Source organism: Thalassophryne amazonica, chromosome 9 (genome assembly GCF_902500255.1).
Source record: "Thalassophryne amazonica chromosome 9, fThaAma1.1, whole genome shotgun sequence".
Lineage (NCBI taxonomy): Eukaryota > Metazoa > Chordata > Actinopteri > Batrachoidiformes > Batrachoididae > Thalassophryne > Thalassophryne amazonica.
In genome coordinates this window covers 78,393,899-78,412,777 of record NC_047111.1, presented here as the reverse complement: position 1 = coordinate 78,412,777, position 18,879 = coordinate 78,393,899, and the positions used below count along the sequence as shown (strand labels likewise).

Genomic DNA, 18,879 nt, shown 5'->3' with positions numbered 1-18,879 from the left:
TTTCAACAATTTTTTTTAAATCCACTTAATTGGTGATGTAATTCTTTTTACGATTGGTCTTTTTTATTAGCAAAGCTTGCATCCCAGATACGAAAATAACTGCATTGTATGTTTTTTTTTGTCGTTAAAGTCATGTACTTGGTCATCTTCCACATGTTCCTCTTCATGTTCATTTGGACCTACTGGAAAACAATCTGGTCCAAACCTGCTAGCCCCTGTAAAGTGGTAAGATGAATGTATTTCCATATAAGTGTGTGTGAGAGAGAGAGAGAGAGAGAGAGAGATAGTTTAATCTGTAATAGTCAATGAGTTGATGTTACTTTGTTGCACAATACAATCCACAACACGAGAAGAAAACATTGTAGCAGCTGAGGTTTCAGTATCTATAATGCAAACTCACTTTTAAACATCACCACCTGGATCACAGGATCATTGGGTACCACTGGAATGACTATGTCAAACGAGCGTTACTGAGAAGTATTACCTGCATGGTGAGGGAGCTTCAGCTATGACATTTTGACATTTTCAGATGTGAGGGTGGACTGGTTGTCTGCCTGAGTGATTGCCATCCAGGACCCAAGGAGGTTCCATGGCGTGGTGGATGCAGTGATATGTCACACTAGCACATTGCTCCATGACCTGTCTGTCTTTGTTTGCAGAGTGGTAATTCCGTTGGAGTTATAGCCATTCTGTATGGCACAAACAACAATATTATTTCTTGAGGAAGTGTACAGTATTGGGGTAGTATTTTCATCATGCTAATGCTGTGGATAGTAGTCATGGAGACAGCTAATAAAGCTGACTGAGTGTTTTCTTGTTTTCACCTATCAGCTAATGTTCTATTTAAGGCAGGAAGTGGATGCATGCCGTTCTTGCACCTGCATGAGCTAAAATTACAGACTTGTCTGAAAACTTCCAAACAGGTCCATTGCATTTCATCCTTGTTTCATTCCTGACCTGGTATCAGTGCTTACATCATTGAAATAGAGCTGTAGAGGAGCTTTTAATTAGAGCCTGACGGATATAAATTTTTTTGGGACCGATACCATTAGCAATATTAGGAATTAATATTAGGAATCCAAATCTGAGGCCATGGTTCTCGACCGGAAGAAGGTGCCTTGCCCTCTTCAGGTCGGTGGAGTGTCCTTGCCTCAAGTGGAGGAGTTTAAGTATCTTGGGGTCTTGTTCACGAGCGAGAGATGGATGGAGCTTGAGATCGACAGACGGATCGGTGCAGCGTCTGCAGTGATGTAGTGCTGTATCAGACTGTCGTGCTGAAGAGAGAGCTGAGGAGGGGGGCAAAGCTCTCGATTTACCGATCGATCTACGTTCCGACCCTCACCTATGGTTATGAGATTTGGCTCATGACCGAAAGAACAAGGTCGTGAGTACAAGCAGCTGAGATGAGTTTCCTCCGCAGGGTGGCTGGGTGCTCCCTTAGAGATAGGGCGAGGAGCTCGGTCACTCGGAGGAGCTCGAAGTTGAGCCGCTGCTCCTCCACGTCGAAAGGAGCCAGCTGAGGTGGCTCGGGCATCTTTTTCAGATGCCCCCTGGACGCCTCGGGCATTGGGAATACCCAAGACACGCTGGAGGGACTGCGTCTTTCGGCTGGCTTGGGAACGCCTCGGGGTTCCCCCGGAGGAGCTGGGGGAGGTGTGTGTGGATCGGGAGGTCTGGGTGGCTTTGCTTGAGCTGCTGCCCCGGCGACCCAACTCCGGATGGATGGGATTTTAAAAATGTATGATGCAGATACTTCTGCCAATATATAAAACTGTTTATTTCTCTCTATTTTTTTTATTTTTATTTATTTATATTTTTTTTTACAAAATATCAGAGAAAACAAAATGTCAAACATATTAGATTTATACAGAAATACAGCTGTCCTGGAGCTTATTCCACTGTATCACTTCCTGTTCCGGAGCACAGCGGTGTTTTTCTGTATCTGTTAGCTGTTTAATCTGCGCAGTTAGATTGATCTAGTTATCTAGATTACGATTTGTTTCCCAGTGTCTTTACGTGCCTTAACTAAAGCACTCCTTCTGCTGAATCACCTCTAAATTATTTACACATTATTCACTTTGCGTGTTTTTAGGAATCCGCTAGGTTAGCGTAGCTATTAGCTCTTAGCCGATTTAGCATGGCGGCTTCTCCTGTCTCTCCCTCACTTTTCTGCTCTGGGTGTGAAATGTTTAGTTATTCCTCGGCCTCCTTTAGCAGTAACGGTACTTGTAATAAGTGTAGCTTATTCGTAGCTTTGGAGGCCAGGCTGGGCGAATTGGAGACTCGGCTCCGCACCGTGGAAAATTCTACAGCTAGCCAGGCCCCTGTAGTCGGTGCGGACCAAGGTAGCTTAGCCGCCGTTAGTTCCCCCCTGGCAGATCCCGAGCAGCCGGGAAAGCAGGCTGACTGGGTGACTGTGAGGAGGAAGCGTAGCCCTAAACAGAAGCCCCGTGTACACCGCCAACCCGTTCACATCTCTAACCGTTTTTCCCCACTCGACGACACACCCGCCGAGGATCAAACTCTGGTTATTGGCGACTCTGTTTTGAGAAATGTGAAGTTAGCGACACCAGCAACCATAGTCAATTGTCTTCCGGGGGCCAGAGCAGGCGACATTGAAGGAAATTTGAAACTGCTGGCTAAGGCTAAGCGTAAATTTGGTAAGATTGTAATTCACGTCGGCAGTAATGACACCCGGTTACGCCAATCGGAGGTCACTAAAATTAACATTAAATCGGTGTGTAACTTTGCAAAAACAATGTCGGACTCTGTAGTTTTCTCTGGGCCCCTCCCCAATCGGACCGGGAGTGACATGTTTAGCCGCATGTTCTCCTTGAATTGCTGGCTGTCTGAGTGGTGTCCAAAAAATGAGGTGGGCTTCATAGATAATTGGCAAAGCTTCTGGGAAAACCTGGTCTTGTTAGGAGAGACGGCATCCATCCCACTTTGGATGGAGCAGCTCTCATTTCTAGAAATCTGGCCAATTTTCTTAAATCCTCCAAACCGTGACTATCCAGGGTTGGGACCAGGAAGCAGAGTTGTAGTCTTACACACCTCTCTGCAGCTTCTCTCACCCTGCCATCCCCTCATTACCCCATCCCCGTAGAGACGGTGCCTGCTCCCAGACCACCAATAACCAGCAAAAATCTATTTAAGCATAAAAATTCAAAAAGAAAAAATAATATAGCACCTTCAACTGCACCACAGACTAAAACAGTTAAATGTGGTCTATTAAACATTAGGTCTCTCTCTTCTAAGTCCCTGTTGGTAAATGATATAATAATTGATCAACATATTGATTTATTCTGCCTAACAGAAACCTGGTTACAGCAGGATGAATATGTTAGTTTAAATGAGTCAACACCCCCGAGTCACACTAACTGCCAGAATGCTCGTAGCACGGGCCGGGGCGGAGGATTAGCAGCAATCTTCCATTCCAGCTTATTAATTAATCAAAAACCCAGACAGAGCTTTAATTCATTTGAAAGCTTGTCTCTTAGTCTTGTCCATCCAAATTGGAAGTCCCAAAAACCAGTTTTATTTGTTATTACCTATCGTCCACCTGGTCGTTACTGTGAGTTTCTCTGTGAATTTTCAGACCTTTTGTCTGACTTAGTACTTAACTCAGATAAGATAATTATAGTGGGCGATTTTAACATCCACACAGATGCTGAGAATGACAGCCTCAACACTGCATTTAATCTATTATTAGACTCTATTGGCTTTGCTCAAAAAGTAAATGAGTCCACCCACCACTTTAATCATATCTTAGATCTTGTTCTGACTTATGGTATGGAAATAGAAGACTTAACAGTATTCCCTGAAAACTCCCTTCTGTCTGATCATTTCTTAATAACATTTACATTTACTCTGATGGACTACCCAGCAGTGGGGAATAAGTTTCATTACACTAGAAGTCTTTCAGAAAGCGCTGTAACTAGGTTTAAGGATATGATTCCTTCTTTATGTTCTCTAATGCCATATACCAACACAGTGCAGAGTAGCTACCTAAACTCTGTAAGGGAGATAGAGTATCTCGTCAATAGTTTTACATCCTCATTGAAGACAACTTTGGATGCTGTAGCTCCTCTGAAAAAGAGAGCTTTAAATCAGAAGTGTCCGACTCTGTGGTATAACTCACAAACTCGTAGCTTAAAGCAGATAACCCGTAAGTTGGAGAGGAAATGGCGTCTCACTAATTTAGAAGATCTTCACTTAGCCTGGAAAAAGAGTCTGTTGCTCTATAAAAAAGCCCTCCGTAAAGCTAGGACATCTTTCTACTCATCACTAATTGAAGAAAATAAGAACAACCCCAGGTTTCTTTTCAGCACTGTAGCCAGGCTGACAAAGAGTCAGAGCTCTATTGAGCTGAGTATTCCATTAACTTTAACTAGTAATGACTTCATGACTTTCTTTGCTAACAAAAATTTAACTATTGGAGAAAAAATTACCCATAACCATCCCAAAGACATATCGTTATCTTTGGCTGCTTTCAGTGATGCCGGTATTTGGTTAGACTCTTTCTCTCCGATTGTTCTGTCTGAGTTATTTTCATTAGTTACTTCATCCAAACCATCAACATGTTTATTAGACCCCATTCCTACCAGGCTGCTCAAGGAAGCCCTACCATTATTTAATGCTTCGATCTTAAATATGATCAATCTATCTTTGTTAGTTGGCTATGTACCACAGGCTTTTAAGGTGGCAGTAATTAAACCATTACTTAAAAAGCCATCACTTGACCCAGCTATCTTAGCTAATTATAGGCCAATCTCCAACCTTCCTTTTCTCTCAAAAATTCTTGAAAGGGTAGTTGTAAAACAGCTAACTGATCATCTGCAGAGGAATGGTCTATTTGAAGAGTTTCAGTCAGGTTTTAGAATTCATCATAGTACAGAAACAGCATTAGTGAAGGTTACAAATGATCTTCTTATGGCCTCGGACAGTGGACTCATCTCTGTGCTTGTTCTGTTAGACCTCAGTGCTGCTTTTGATACTGTTGACCATAAAATTTTATTACAGAGATTAGAGCATGCCATAGGTATTAAAGGCACTGCGCTGCGGTGGTTTGAATCATATTTGTCTAATAGATTACAATTTGTTCATGTAAATGGGGAATCTTCTTCACAGACTAAAGTTAATTATGGAGTTCCACAAGGTTCTGTGCTAGGACCAATTTTATTCACTTTATACATGCTTCCCTTAGGCAGTATTATTAGACGGTATTGCTTAAATTTTCATTGTTACGCAGATGATACCCAGCTTTATCTATCCATGAAGCCAGAGGACACACACCAATTAGCTAAACTGCAGGATTGTCTTACAGACATAAAGACATGGATGACCTCTAATTTCCTGCTTTTAAACTCAGATAAAACTGAAGTTATTGTACTTGGCCCCACAAATCTTAGAAACATGGTGTCTAACCAGATCCTTACTCTGGATGGCATTACCCTGACCTCTAGTAATACTGTGAGAAATCTTGGAGTCATTTTTGATCAGGATATGTCATTCAAAGCGCATATTAAACAAATATGTAGGACTGCTTTTTTGCATTTACGCAATATCTCTAAAATCAGAAAGGTCTTGTCTCAGAGTGATGCTGAAAAGCTAATTCATGCATTTATTTCCTCTAGGCTGGACTATTGTAATTCATTATTATCAGGTTGTCCTAAAAGTTCCCTAAAAAGCCTTCAGTTAATTCAAAATGCTGCAGCTAGAGTACTGACGGGGACTAGAAGGAGAGAGCATATCTCACCCATATTGACTGCTGGGGGGTTCCCATGATGCACTGTTTCTTTCTCTTTTTGCTCTGTATGCACCACTCTGCATTTAATCATTAGTGATCGATCTCTGCTCCACTCCACAGCATGTCTTTTTCCTGGTTCTCTCCCTCAGCCCCAACCAGTCCCAGCAGAAGACTGCCCCTCCCTGAGCCTGGTTCTGCTGGAGGTTTCTTCCTGTTAAAAGGGAGTTTTTCCTTCCCACTGTAGCCAAGTGCTTGCTCACAGGGGGTCGTTTTGACCGTTGGGGTTTTACATAATTATTGTATGGCCTTGCCTTACAATATAAAGCGCCTTGGGGCAACTGTTTGTTGTGATTTGGCGCTATATAAAAAAATTGATTGATTGATTGATTGATTGTTTTGGATTATTTTGTTGGCACAACCATCCAGCATACATCAGGCTGCCTTCGCTTGGATTGAGAGTCACCTTGTCACATTGCATAAATGTCAGCATTTCCATAAAATAGACTTCTTGTTTATTTTGGCCCTGCCTCACTGACAGCATAGCAAACACTCTTCTCTTGTCATTGTAAAACACCCACTCTTATTGAAAATGAATGACAGCTGGTTGCCTTGCCTCTGTTGCTTGTAGCTAATATGGCCAAGGGGTGATGGGGTCCCAGCCATGCTTGACAGCATTGTTAATGCCATTGGCCCTTCCTCTGCTGGACAACCTATGTAAAGAAAACATTTCCAACAGCCAGAGAGGGTTGTTGTTGTTGTTATTATTATTATTGTTATTTTTCTGCATTGTTTATTTGGCAAAATAAAAGCTTAATATTGGCAAAAGTAACACCAATACGACATGTTCATGAAATAGTAGCCAGTAGTAGATATATTGGTCAGGCTCTGCTTTTAATGTAGCCTCTCTGTTAATGTAAAGTGCAACATTTTTGTGATGTACTAATAGAGAGTATATACAGCAAATAAAGAATGGATACAGGTGAAAGTTTTTGTGTTGAACCTATTCTGTTGATTAATTGATGATCAGATCCTCATGTTTGTGAATGCTGACTTGTATACCTGTGTAATTATTTTTGTATCCACTCCTGAACATGTTCACCATGGATAGCACCCTTCATATACCTTAACTATTTCACAAAAGAAAACTGCATAATCACGCAGTAATGTTTGGTGTCTTTTCTGAGTCTTTTCTTCTCCATCCAGTTCTCTCTGCCCAGACCAGAGAAAGAGCAGTTTGAGAGAGAGGAACGACCTGAGAAACAACAAGAGATTCTGAAGAAAGTGGTGAAGAATTTGCCTGTGTACACACGCACTGCAGGAGGAGGTGAGGCATTCACTGCATCAGCCTGTGTACTTAAGCACATGTGTCAGATGTACAGTGAAGCAAATAAGTATTTGATCCACTGTGAGTTTTTCAAGTTTTCCCACCTACAAAGAATGGAGATGTCTAATTTTTATCGTAGGTACACTTTAACTGTGAGAGACATAAGCTAAAAAGTAAATGCAATAAATCACATTGTATGATTTTTAAATAATGAATTTGCGTCTTATTGCATGAAATAAGTATTTGATACAATAGAAAAACATACCTTAATATTTGGTACAGAAACCTTTGTTTGCAATTACAGAGGTCAGACGTTTCCTGTAGTTTTTGACCAAGTTTGCACACTGCAGCAGGGATTTTGGTCCACTCCTCCATACAGATCTTCTCCAGATCTTTCAGGTTTGGAGTTTCAGCTTCCTCCAAAGATTTTCTATTGTTCAGGTCTGGAGACTGGCTAGACCACTCCAGGATGTTGAAATGCTTCTTATGGAGCCACTCCTTAGTTGCAATGGCTGTGTGCTTGGGGTCAGTGTCATGCTGGAAGACCCAGCCATGACCCATCTTCAATGCTCTTACTGATGGAAGGAGGTTGTTTGTCAAAATCTCACGATACACGACCCCATCCATCCTCCCTTCAATACGGTGCAGTCCTCTGTCCCCTTTGCAGAAAAGCACCCCCAAAAATGATGTTTCCACCCCTCATGCTTTACAGTTGGGACGGTGTTCTTAGGGTTGTTCTCATCCTCCAAACACCGCGAGTGGAGTTGATACCAAAAAGCTCTGTTTTGGTCTCATCTGACCACATGACCTTCTCCCACGCTTCCTCTGGATCATCCAGATGGTCACTGGTGAACTTCAAACGGTCCTGGACATGAGCGGGCGTGAGCAGGGGGACCTTGCTGCCCTGCAGGATTTTAAACCATGGCGACGTTGTGTGTTACTGATGTAATCTTTGTGACTGTGGTCCCAGCTCTCTCTCATCTCAGGTCACTTACCAGGTCCTCTCATGTAGTTGTGGGCTTTCTTAGAATCATCCTTACCCCATGAGGCGAGATCTTGCATGGAATCCCAGACAGAGGGAGATTGACTGTCATCTTGTGTTTCTTCCATTTTCTAATAATTACACCAACAGTTGTTGTCTTCTACCAAGCTGCTTGCCTGTTGTCCTGTAGCCCATCCCAGCCATGTGCAGGTCTACAATTTTGTCCCTGGTGTCCTTAGACAGCTCTTTGGTCTTGGCCATGGTGGACAGGTTGGAGTGTGATTGACTGTTTGGACAGGTGTCTTTTATACAGGTAACGAGTTCAAACAGGTGCAATTAATACAGGTAAAGAGTGCAGAATAGGAGGGCTTCTTAAAGAAAAACTAACAGGTCTGTGAGAGCCGGAATTCTTACTGGTTGGTACGTGATCAAATACTTATTTCATGCAATAACATGCAAATTAATTATTTAAAAAATCATACAATGTGATTTTCTGATTTTTTTTAAGATTCTGTCTCTCACAGTTGAAGTGCACCTACGATAAAAATTATAGACCTCTCCATTCTTTCTAGGTGGGAAAACGTGCAAAATTGTCAGTGGATGAAATACTTATTTGCCTCACTGTAGTTAAAACAAATTACGCAATACAAAGTAAACAGCAGGTCATTGTTGCCACTTTGTATTTTCTGGTTTTGGAAGTGCTGCACTGCATTACAGGCTATTGGGTCCTTTGTGTACTGTGACACGCAAACATCCAACAGGAGGGTTAATTAGACTCCGGTGCCTCTTGCCATCTCAAAGGAAAACAAAAGGCTCTTCTAACTCAGCAACACTTATTCGACAGGTTAAAACCAAAACAAACAAACAAAAAACCCTTCAGGGACAACACAACAGCTCCTCAAAAATGAAGACAAATCTCTCAGTGGCTGCTAGTGGTAGGCTGTAGTATACAAATGATGGATGTTTATGAGTTCAATGGTACAAATATTTCATTGAATTTCATTTCATTGAATTTCATTGGAGTGAAAGATGGAGCATATCATCCTTCACCCCATGAAATATTCATTCCATGAATGAAAAACAATGAAAAAACATTCATTCATTTGTTTTATATAATAGCGAAAATAGATCCTTGCCATTTGATTTTTTTTATTCATTTATAAACAACAGAAAAGGGACTTATATTTTGGTGTTTGTCACTGCTGCTTTGACATCAACAGTCCAACACAAACTTTAAATAGGAGTCCAAAATTGTTCTCAGTCAACTTGCAAAAAACAATTCTGATTATGTAGTCTGTGATGTCATTGCTGTGCCGAATTCAGTACAGACTGCTGTCTGCTTTCCTCACTCCAGTGAAAAATCGCGTCAGAAATTTGTCTAGCTTTTCAATCTTACTTCATCCTCTTCATCCTAACAGCTCTTCCTGCCTCCAGACGGCTTACGGTGTGGTGGATTTGCTTTTTTGTGTTAGAAGAATTAGGACCGTCAATTAGCTCCTTCAAATTGTCGTCCGCCAGCAAAAACGAACTTAGCTAAATGCCATATTTAGCTAAATGCTGCCCCTGGTAGTGTGAGCATGCGCAGTGGTCGGGGCATGCAATGGCACATTTCATATACAGTGGGGAAAATAAGTATTTGACCCCCTGTCAGTTTTGCAGGTTTCCCACCAGACAGCCAGCAGAAGGCAGAAAAGTGATTCCAAAAAAGATTTTTTGGGCATTTTTTGTTACAAGCAGGCATCTATGCTAGTTCAAGTCCTTATATAGTAAGGTTTCACATCAGGGATGATTCCAAAAATAAAAATAATTTTTTGGCCATTTTTGGGCCAAAAACCCCCATTTTGGGGTCAAAATTCAAAAATGGTCCAATCCTTTTTATATGCATATCAAATTACTTGTCTTGACAAGTAGAGTTCAAAAATATATAGTTTGACCTATTTTTGACCTTGCGTTACGTCACAATGACCGAAAATTTGGAAAGGTCAACGCACTTTTCATGAAGGATCAAATTCATAAAATCTGTTATGATGGTCCGATTATTCAGGCAGGGCGCCCTCTGGTGGTGGTGGGCCAGCAGTACCTCCTCTTCAGCGGCCCACACAACAGGACCCCCCCCCCTCAACAGGCGCCTCCTGGCGCCCGACCAGGCTTGTCGGGGTGTCGGGTGTAGAAGTCGGCCAGGAGGGCCGGGTCCAGGATGAAGCTCCTCTTCACCCAGGAGCGTTCTTCGGGTCCATACCCTTCCCAGTCCACCAGATACTGGAACCCCCGGCCCATACGACAGACGTCCAGGAGCCAGCGCACTGTCCACGCGGGCTCCCCGTCGATGATCCGGGCAGGAGGCGGCGCCGATCTGGGAGCACAGAGGGGTGAGGTGTGGTGTGGCTTGATCCTGGAGACGTGAAAAACAGGGTGGATCCGCAGTGACGCTCCAACTCCCAGCTTCACTGCGGCCGGATTGAGGACTTTGAGGATCTTGAAAGGTCCAATGTATCTGTCCTTCAATTTTGGAGAGTCCACCTGGAGGGGATGTCCTTCGTTGACAGCCACACCTCCTGCCTGGGCTGGTATGCAGGGGCTGGGAAACGCCGGCGGTCTGCATGGGCCTTAGCCCTCATCCGGGCCTTCAACAAGGCAGAACAGGCGGTGCACCACACACGACGGCATCTTCGCAGGTGGGCCTGGACCGAGGGCACACCGACCTCTCCCTTCACCACAGGAAACAATGGGGTCTGGTACCCCAGACACACCTCAAACGGGGAGAGGCCGGTAGCAGAGGACACCTGGTTGTTATGTGCGTACTCGATCCAGGCCAGATGGTCACTCCAGGCCACCGGGTGCGCGGAGGTCATGCAGTGGAGGGCCTGCTCCCGTTCCTGGTTGGCCCGCTCTGCCTGTCCGTTCGTCTGTGGGTGATACCCGGACAAGAGGCTCACGGTAGCCTCCAGTTCTCTGCAGAAACTCCTCCAGACCTGTGAGGAGAACTGAGGACCACGATCCGAGACGATGTCAGTCGGTATCCCATGCAGACACACGACGTGGTGGACCAGGAGGTCTGCTGTCTCCTGGGCCGTTGGGAGCTTTGGGAGGGCCACGAAGTGGGCTGCCTTGGAGAACCGGTCCACTATCGTGAGGATGGTGGTCATGCCCTGGGACGGTGGGAGGCGCGTGACAAAGTCCAGGCCAATGTGGGACCAGGGGCGACGAGGCATCGGGAGCGGTTGCAGAAGTCCTTGTGTCCTTGAGTGGTCTGCCTTGCCCCTGGCACAGGTGGTACAGGCCTGAACATATTCCCGGACGTCGGCTTCCATGGACGCCCACCAGAAGCGCTGACAGACCACTGCCAAAGTTCTTCGCACCCATGGGTGACAGGAGAGCTTGGAACCATGACAGAAGTCCAGGACTGCAGCTCTGGCCTCTTGTGGGACGTAGAGGCGGTTCTTTGGGCTCATGCCTGGGTCCGGGCTCCGTGCCAGGGCCTCCCGGACGGTCTTCTCCACGTCCCAGGTGAGGGTGGCCACGATAGTGGACTCAGGTATGATGGATTCCGGCGGATCCGACAGCTCAGTTTTGACTTCATCTTCGTGTACCCAGGACAAGGCATCCGACCTCAGGTTCTTGGTCCCGGGGCGCTAGGTGATCCGGAAGTCAAAACGCCCGAAGAACAATGACCAGCGGGCTTGCCTGGGGTTAAACTGATTACCACCCATGTTATGGAAACACATATATTAATATGATTTTGGTAAAACTATGATTTGATGTGATTTGACATCATTTGAAGTATATTTTGGTGTAAATAGAGGGGAAAATGGTACAAACAACAACCAAAACAAGACATCTTAGGGCAAAAAATATGAATTTTCTTAGAATCACATTTTCTGATTCATTGTTAACTTTACACATCATAATTTGCAAGTTCAAGCATCAGAGCCATGAGCTATAAATTGTGTTGTTAATGTAAGTTCCAAGAGGTACCTTTTTTCTCTTGTAATAAATGTAGATCCAAAACTGCTTAATTCTGAAATTAGATTACAAATAAACACATTCAAAGGACATTCTATATAAATTCCAAACTGAAAATACTGCATTTTAAGTGTTTTGTTGTGTTAGCTACTTAAAGCAATCAACTTGGGTTTAAACAGCCTTCTGCACAGCACCCACAGGCACCCATGCAACACTGACCACTCTTAAAGCACTTACAGGCTGCAGTCTTGCATTTTGCCTCACATCCCTTTTTCCCTCTATTTACACCCAAATATACTTCAGATGATGTCAAATCACATCAAATCATAGTTTTACCAAAATCATATTAATATATGTTTTTCCATAACATGGGTGGTAATCAGTTTAATTTTTTATGGAATGCCCCTTTAAGGTAACTAAAATTTGTCAATTTGGTACTAATAACAAAAAAAAAAAAAGTCAGTGGGTGTATTGAACTTATTTTGAATGGTTCTGATACTTGAGGTATCAAGTGTATGTTGTGTAATGGAAACAATGAATCATAAAAAATGATTTTAATAAACTCTAAAATGTCTCTGTCTTCTTTGCTTTTGTATTCAGATTTTCTTTATATTCACAAAAAACATACTTATGCAATTTTTATATTTAATTAATGTGCTTGATGTAAAAGAGGCCAATTATCATCAATTTTGATGTCATAACCATTTTGAAGTTGGATAAAGTTAATCAGTAGACCCATCTTATCTGACATAATTGTATTTTCATAACTAAGACTGGCATAATGGTCTATGTAAGCTGTCTTATTTGTTTTCTTGTGCAAGAAAACATATAATTAGACACCAAAATTGTCATAATCGGACCATCATAACAGATTTTATGAATTTGACCCTTCACGAAAAGTGCGTTGACCTTTCCAAATTTTCGACCATTGTGACGTAACGCAAGGTCAAAAGTAGGTCAAACTATATATTTTTGAACTCCACTTGTCAAGACGAGTAATTTGATATGCATATCAAAAGGATTGGACCATTTTTGAATTTTGATCCAAAAATGGGGGTTTTTGGCCCAAAAATGGCCAAAAAATTATTTTTATTTTGGCATCGCCCGATGTGAAATCTTACTATATAAGGACTTGATCTAGCGTAGATGCCTGCTTGTAACAAAAAATGTCAAAAAAAAATTTTTTTTTGGAAGCACTTTTCTGCCTTCTGCTGGCTGTCTGACCTACAAAGAATGGACAGGTCTGTAATTTTTATTGTAGGTACACTTCAGCTGTGAGAGACAGAACCTAAAATAAATCCAGAAAATCACATTGTATGATTTTTAAATAATTAATTTGCATTTTATTGCATAAAATAAGTATTTGACCCCCTAGAAAAACAGAGCTTAACAATTGGTACAGAAACATTTGTCACCTGTCACCCACTTGTCACGCATTTGTCAACACCTGTGAAAATCAATGTTAATATTTGGTACAGTAACCTTTGTTTGCAATTACAGAGGTCAGACGTTTCCTGTAGTTCTTGACCAAGTTTTCACACACTGCAACAGGGATTTTGGTCCACTCCTCCATACAGATCTTCTCCAAATCTTTCAGATCCCTCCAAAGACTTTCTATTGAGTTCAGGTCTGGAGACTGGCCAGGCCACTCCAGGACCTTGAAATGCTTCTTACGGAGCCCCTCCTTAGTTGCCCTGGCTGTGAGTTTGGGGTCATTGTCATGCTGGAAGACCCAGCCATGACCCATCATCAATGCTCTTACTGAGGGAAGGAGGTTGTTTGCCAAAATCTCGCAATACATGACCCCATCCATCCTCCCTTCAATACGTTGCAGTCGTCCTGTCCCCTTTGCAGAAGAGCACCCCCACAGTATGATGTTTCCACCTCCATGCTTCACGGTTGGGATGGTTTTCTTGGGGTTGTTCTCATCCTCTAAACATGGTAAGTGGAGTTGATTCCAAAAAGCTCTATTTTGGTCTCATCTGACCACATGACCTTCTCCCATGCCTCTTCTGGATCATCCAGATGGTCACTGGTGAACTTCAAATGGGCCTGGATATGTGCTGGCTTGAGCAGGGGGACCTTGCTGCCCTGCAGGATTTTAAACCATGACAGCATCATGTGTTACTAATGTAATCTTTGTGACTGTGGTCCCAGCTCTCTTCACGTCATTGACCAGGTCCTCCTGTGTAGTTCTGAGCTTTCTCAGAATCATCCTTACCCCACAAAGTGAGATCTTGCATGGAATCCCAGACCGAGGGAGATTGACAGTCATCTTGTGTTTCTTCCACTTTCTAATAAATAATCAAGCTGCTTGCCTGTTGTGCTGTAGTCCATCCCAGCCTTGTGCAGGTCTACAGTTTTGTCCCTGGTGTCCTTAGACAGCTCTTTGGTCTTGGCTATGGTGGACAGGTTGGAGTGTGATTGATTGAGTGTGTGAACAGGTGTCTTTTATACAGGTAACAAGTTCAAACAGGTGCAATTAATACAGGTAAAGAGTGCAGAATAAGAGGGCTTCTTAAAGAAAAATTAACAGGTCTGTGAGAGCCAGACTTCTTGCTGGTTGGTAGGGGGTCAAATACGTATTTCATGCAATAAAATACAAATTAATTATTTAAAAATCATACAATGTAATTTTCTGGATTTTTTTTAGATTCTGTCTCTCACAGTTGAAGTGTACCTACGATAAAAATTACCGACCTCTCCATTCTTTGTAGGTGGGGAAAACCTGCAAAACTGACAGCGGATCAGATACTTATTTTCCCCACTGTAGTACCAAAATTGTATGCTAAAAAGAACTATTGCACGGCCAATGAACACAAAGGCAAATGGTATGAATAATCCGTGTCACATAACATACAACCCACCAATCAAATGACAAGGGTCCACTCAACCGTTATATAAAACAGACTAACCCCTCTTCCTCTGTGCAAGTCAACAAAGATTGGATTCAAATTAAAATTCAGTACAGAGTCCCAAAGAACTATTATACAACCCCTGGCAAAAATTATGGAATCACCGGCCTCGGAGGATGTTCATTCAGTTGTTTAATTTTGTAGAAAAAAAGCAGATCACAGACATGACACAAAACTAAAGTCATTTCAAATGGCAACTTTCTGGCTTTAAGAAACACTATAAGAAATCAGAAAAAAAAATTGTGGCAGTCAGTAACGGTTACTTTTTTAGACCAAGCAGAGGGAAAAAAATATGGACTCACTCAATTCTGAGGAAAAAATTATGCAATCACCCTGTAAATTTTCATCTCCAAAACTAACACCTGCATCAAATCAGATCTGCTCGTTAGTCTGCATCTAAAAAGGAGTGATCACACCTTGGAGAGCTGTTGCATCAAGTGGACTGACATGAATCATGGCTCCAACACAAGAGATGTCAATTGAAACAAAGGAGAGGATTATCAAACTCTTAAAAGAGGGTAAATCATCACGCAATGTTGCAAAAGATGTTGGTTGTTCACAGTCAGCTGTGTCTAAACTCTGGACCAAATACAAACAACATGGGAAGGTTGTTAAAGGCAAACATACTGGTAGACCAAGGGAGACATCAAAGCATCAAGACAGAAAACTTAAAGCAATATGTCTCAAAAATTGAAAATGCACAACAAAACAAATGAGGAACGAATGGGAGGAAACTGGAGTCAACGTCTGTGACCGAACTGTAAGAAACCGCCTAAAGGAAATGGGATTTACATACAGAAAAGCTAAACAAAAGCCATCATTAACATCTAAACAGAAAAAAACAAGGTTACAATTGGCTAAGGAAAAGCAATCGTGGACTGTAGATGACTGGATGAAAGTCATATTCAGTGATGAATCTCGAATCTGCATTGGGCAAGGTGATGATGCTGGAACTTTTGTTTGGTGCTGTTCCAGTGAGATTTATAAAGATGACTGCCTGAAGAGAACATGTAAATTTCCTCAGTCATTGATGATATGGGGCTGCATGTCAGGTAAAGGCACTGGGGAGATGGCTGTCATTACATCATCAATAAATGCATAAGTTTACATTGATATTTTGGACACTTTTCTTATCCCATCAATTGAAAGGATGTTTGGGGATGATGAAATCATTTTTCAAGATGATAATGCATCTTGCCATAGAGCAAAAACTGTGAAAACATTCCTTGCAAAAAGACACATAGGGTCAATGTCATGGCCTGCAAATAGTCCGGATCTTAATCCAATTGAAAATCTTTGGTGGAAGTTGAAGAAAATGGTCCATGACAAGGCTCCAACCTGCAAAGCTGATCTGGCAACAGCAATCAGAGAAAGTTGGAGCCAGATTGAGGAAGAGTACTGTTTGTCACTCATTAAGTCCATGCCTCAGAGACTGCAAGCTGTTATAAAAGCCAGAGGTGGTGCAACAAAATACTATTGATGTGTTGTAGCGTTCTTTTGTTTTTCATGATTCCATAAATTTTTCCTCAGAATTGAGTGATTCCATATTTTTTTCCCTCTGCTTGGTCTAAAAACGTAACCGTTACTGACTGCCACAATTTTTTTCCCTGATTTCTTATAGTGTTTCTTAAAGCCAGAAAGTTGCCATTTGAAATGACTTTAGTTTTGTGTCATGTCTGTGATCTGCTTTTTTTCTACAAAATTAAACAATTGAATGAACATCCTCCGAGGCCGGTGATTCCATAATTTTTGCCAGGGGTGTATGTAGTTCTAATCACAATGTTTGTGTTGTGTCATATTCGTGAATAATTGTAATTGTAACTGGGTGAAAGAGACACGGCAGCACCATATAGAATAAATCATGTACAGACCTGAGTGCTGACCCTGGATGCCATAGTATGAAGTGGATGAGATGCCACAGCTTCCCCTGAATGGGACAATAGTCCATCACAGAAAATGTAAATTTTGTTTGACTTTCTCATAATACGTATGTTATTAGACACCCGTCAGTTGTTTTCCAGATGTGGATAAACAGGATTATGATTGAGTGGATGAGCAGAGGATTGTAAGAATGGTGTAATGTGGTCTTCACTCATCATTGACAGAGAAATCAAACCTCCACTTATCTAAATGCATAATAATATAGTTAGCACCTGTGTTTTGAATTGTGAGAACCTTTCTGGATTTCTAATATTTTCCATACATGTCTGACTTTTTTTCTCTCTGTGTATTGGTGTGAAATTGACCAAAATACTGAAAAAGTTCAATCTTCTAATGTTAAGAGTAGAAAATTTCCAGAATCTGTGTTTATCTACATCTAGATACACAACAAAATGGAATGGTTTGTAATATGGGTGAGGGAGTTATTAGATAAACAAGTTTTCAGGAATTTTGTTTATTAGTTTCAGAAATTCTTTTGAAAATCTTACCACCAAGAGACTGATTTAGCACATGGATGCAGCCCCCCTCCCCCCACCCACCCATTTAAACCAAAGCCAAAATTCATGAAGCCACCAGACAAACCAAAATATGTTTTTTATTCAACCCAAACCTAATGATGACATACACGTAATCAATTTTTTTCATTGCTGTGTTATCAAGTAAAGTGTCTCATGCAGCCATGATGCACCGATCTGTCAGACTGATTAGTACTTGACTGTGAGACCATTTTGGATCACCAGGAGCTGCATGCATGTTTCTCAATGTATAACTATAGTTTCTTCAAGAAAGGGATCCAATATCAAACTTGTGCCAAATACCATTGCGGATTTGTACCAGATCAGCTGTGACAATCCTGAGGCGCTGAAAGAGCAATGAAAAAAAATTGTGTATAATATCTCACCCATTTAGGCTTTGTCCTAAATTACTCACCTTTTCATAAGTTGCTTTCAGCATGCAGTTGAGCACCTTGTATGGCACCATGCTGACATGCGTATGTGTGTGAATGTGAAGCATCATTGTAAAGTGCTTTGAGCATCTGCATCAGATAGGAAAGCACTCTAGACATGCGGCCCATTTACCATGTACTATCCTCTACATAATCACTCATTTATTCGATACTGAACATTATACTACGTTTGACAGGTACACATGCCTCTCATATGTGATGTTTTGCATTGTTTGTGTGTTTTAGGAAATACTCAGCATTTTTATGATGTTGCTGTTTTCATTGAAGGTATAACTAGTACAATAAATGTGCTTCATTTCCTCTCAATAGCCATCAAATATTGTGACCAGTGCCAGATCATCAAACCTGATCGCTGCCATCACTGTTCTACATGTGAAAAGTAAGTATTTCAAAGTGAATAATGTAAGCTCAACAGTTTGATTGTTTCCCACCACATTTATTTCAAAACTAGCTGGGGTACCCGGCACTGCCCGGGTTAACCAGTTTTAGACATAAGCCAAATGCCAATCATTTTAATCAAAACAGTTGCCCAACATTTGTTTTTGTAATGCTGATGTCTTATAAATATAATAGTTAATGGGCTAAGGTTTGTCCAGCAGAACTATAAGAGGTGCACTCCCCAAACTAAGTGGAAATACTTGGTTAAAAGACAAACACATTTGAAGTCCTTCATGCAGACTTTTTTTTGCAATTAAATTTATAACAAAATTACACACAAAAGGTAGGTAACAGTAAATGTAAATATCAATGAATCAAAATTGAGGTAGTGGTGCATTTCACTGTTTTTACATTGCAAATTTACAAACATAAAATGAATGTATTCAGACAGTAAGGCAAACTGGGTTGTATAGGACAGTCATGTGCTTAACAGTTGAGAACATAAAGTAGCTGAAGAAAGCGATTAAATAAACAGAGATGGCCAACATATATACAGGGCTGGAAATTTGAATCTGCTTGGTCATACCCACAGCCTCAGCCTAAACATGTTGTTGTTTTGCTGAGTGTGCTGTGGCTATGCTGTGCTGAGTGTGCTGTAAA

The 18,879-nt window shown here is 41.7% G+C and overlaps 1 protein-coding gene across 2 annotated transcripts in view; it reads left to right on the top strand.

The window, feature by feature from the left end:
- Positions 1 to 18,879, top strand: part of LOC117517457 (palmitoyltransferase ZDHHC15B-like) — a 46,398-nt gene that overhangs the window by 8,988 nt on the left and 18,531 nt on the right. For both annotated transcript variants that reach the window (XM_034178478.1, XM_034178477.1), the window contains exons 3-5: positions 131 to 225; positions 6,953 to 7,073; positions 18,151 to 18,220. In XM_034178478.1, the coding sequence (XP_034034369.1) occupies positions 131 to 225; positions 6,953 to 7,073; positions 18,151 to 18,220 (286 nt within the window). The remainder of the gene's footprint in view (positions 1 to 130; positions 226 to 6,952; positions 7,074 to 18,150; positions 18,221 to 18,879) is intronic.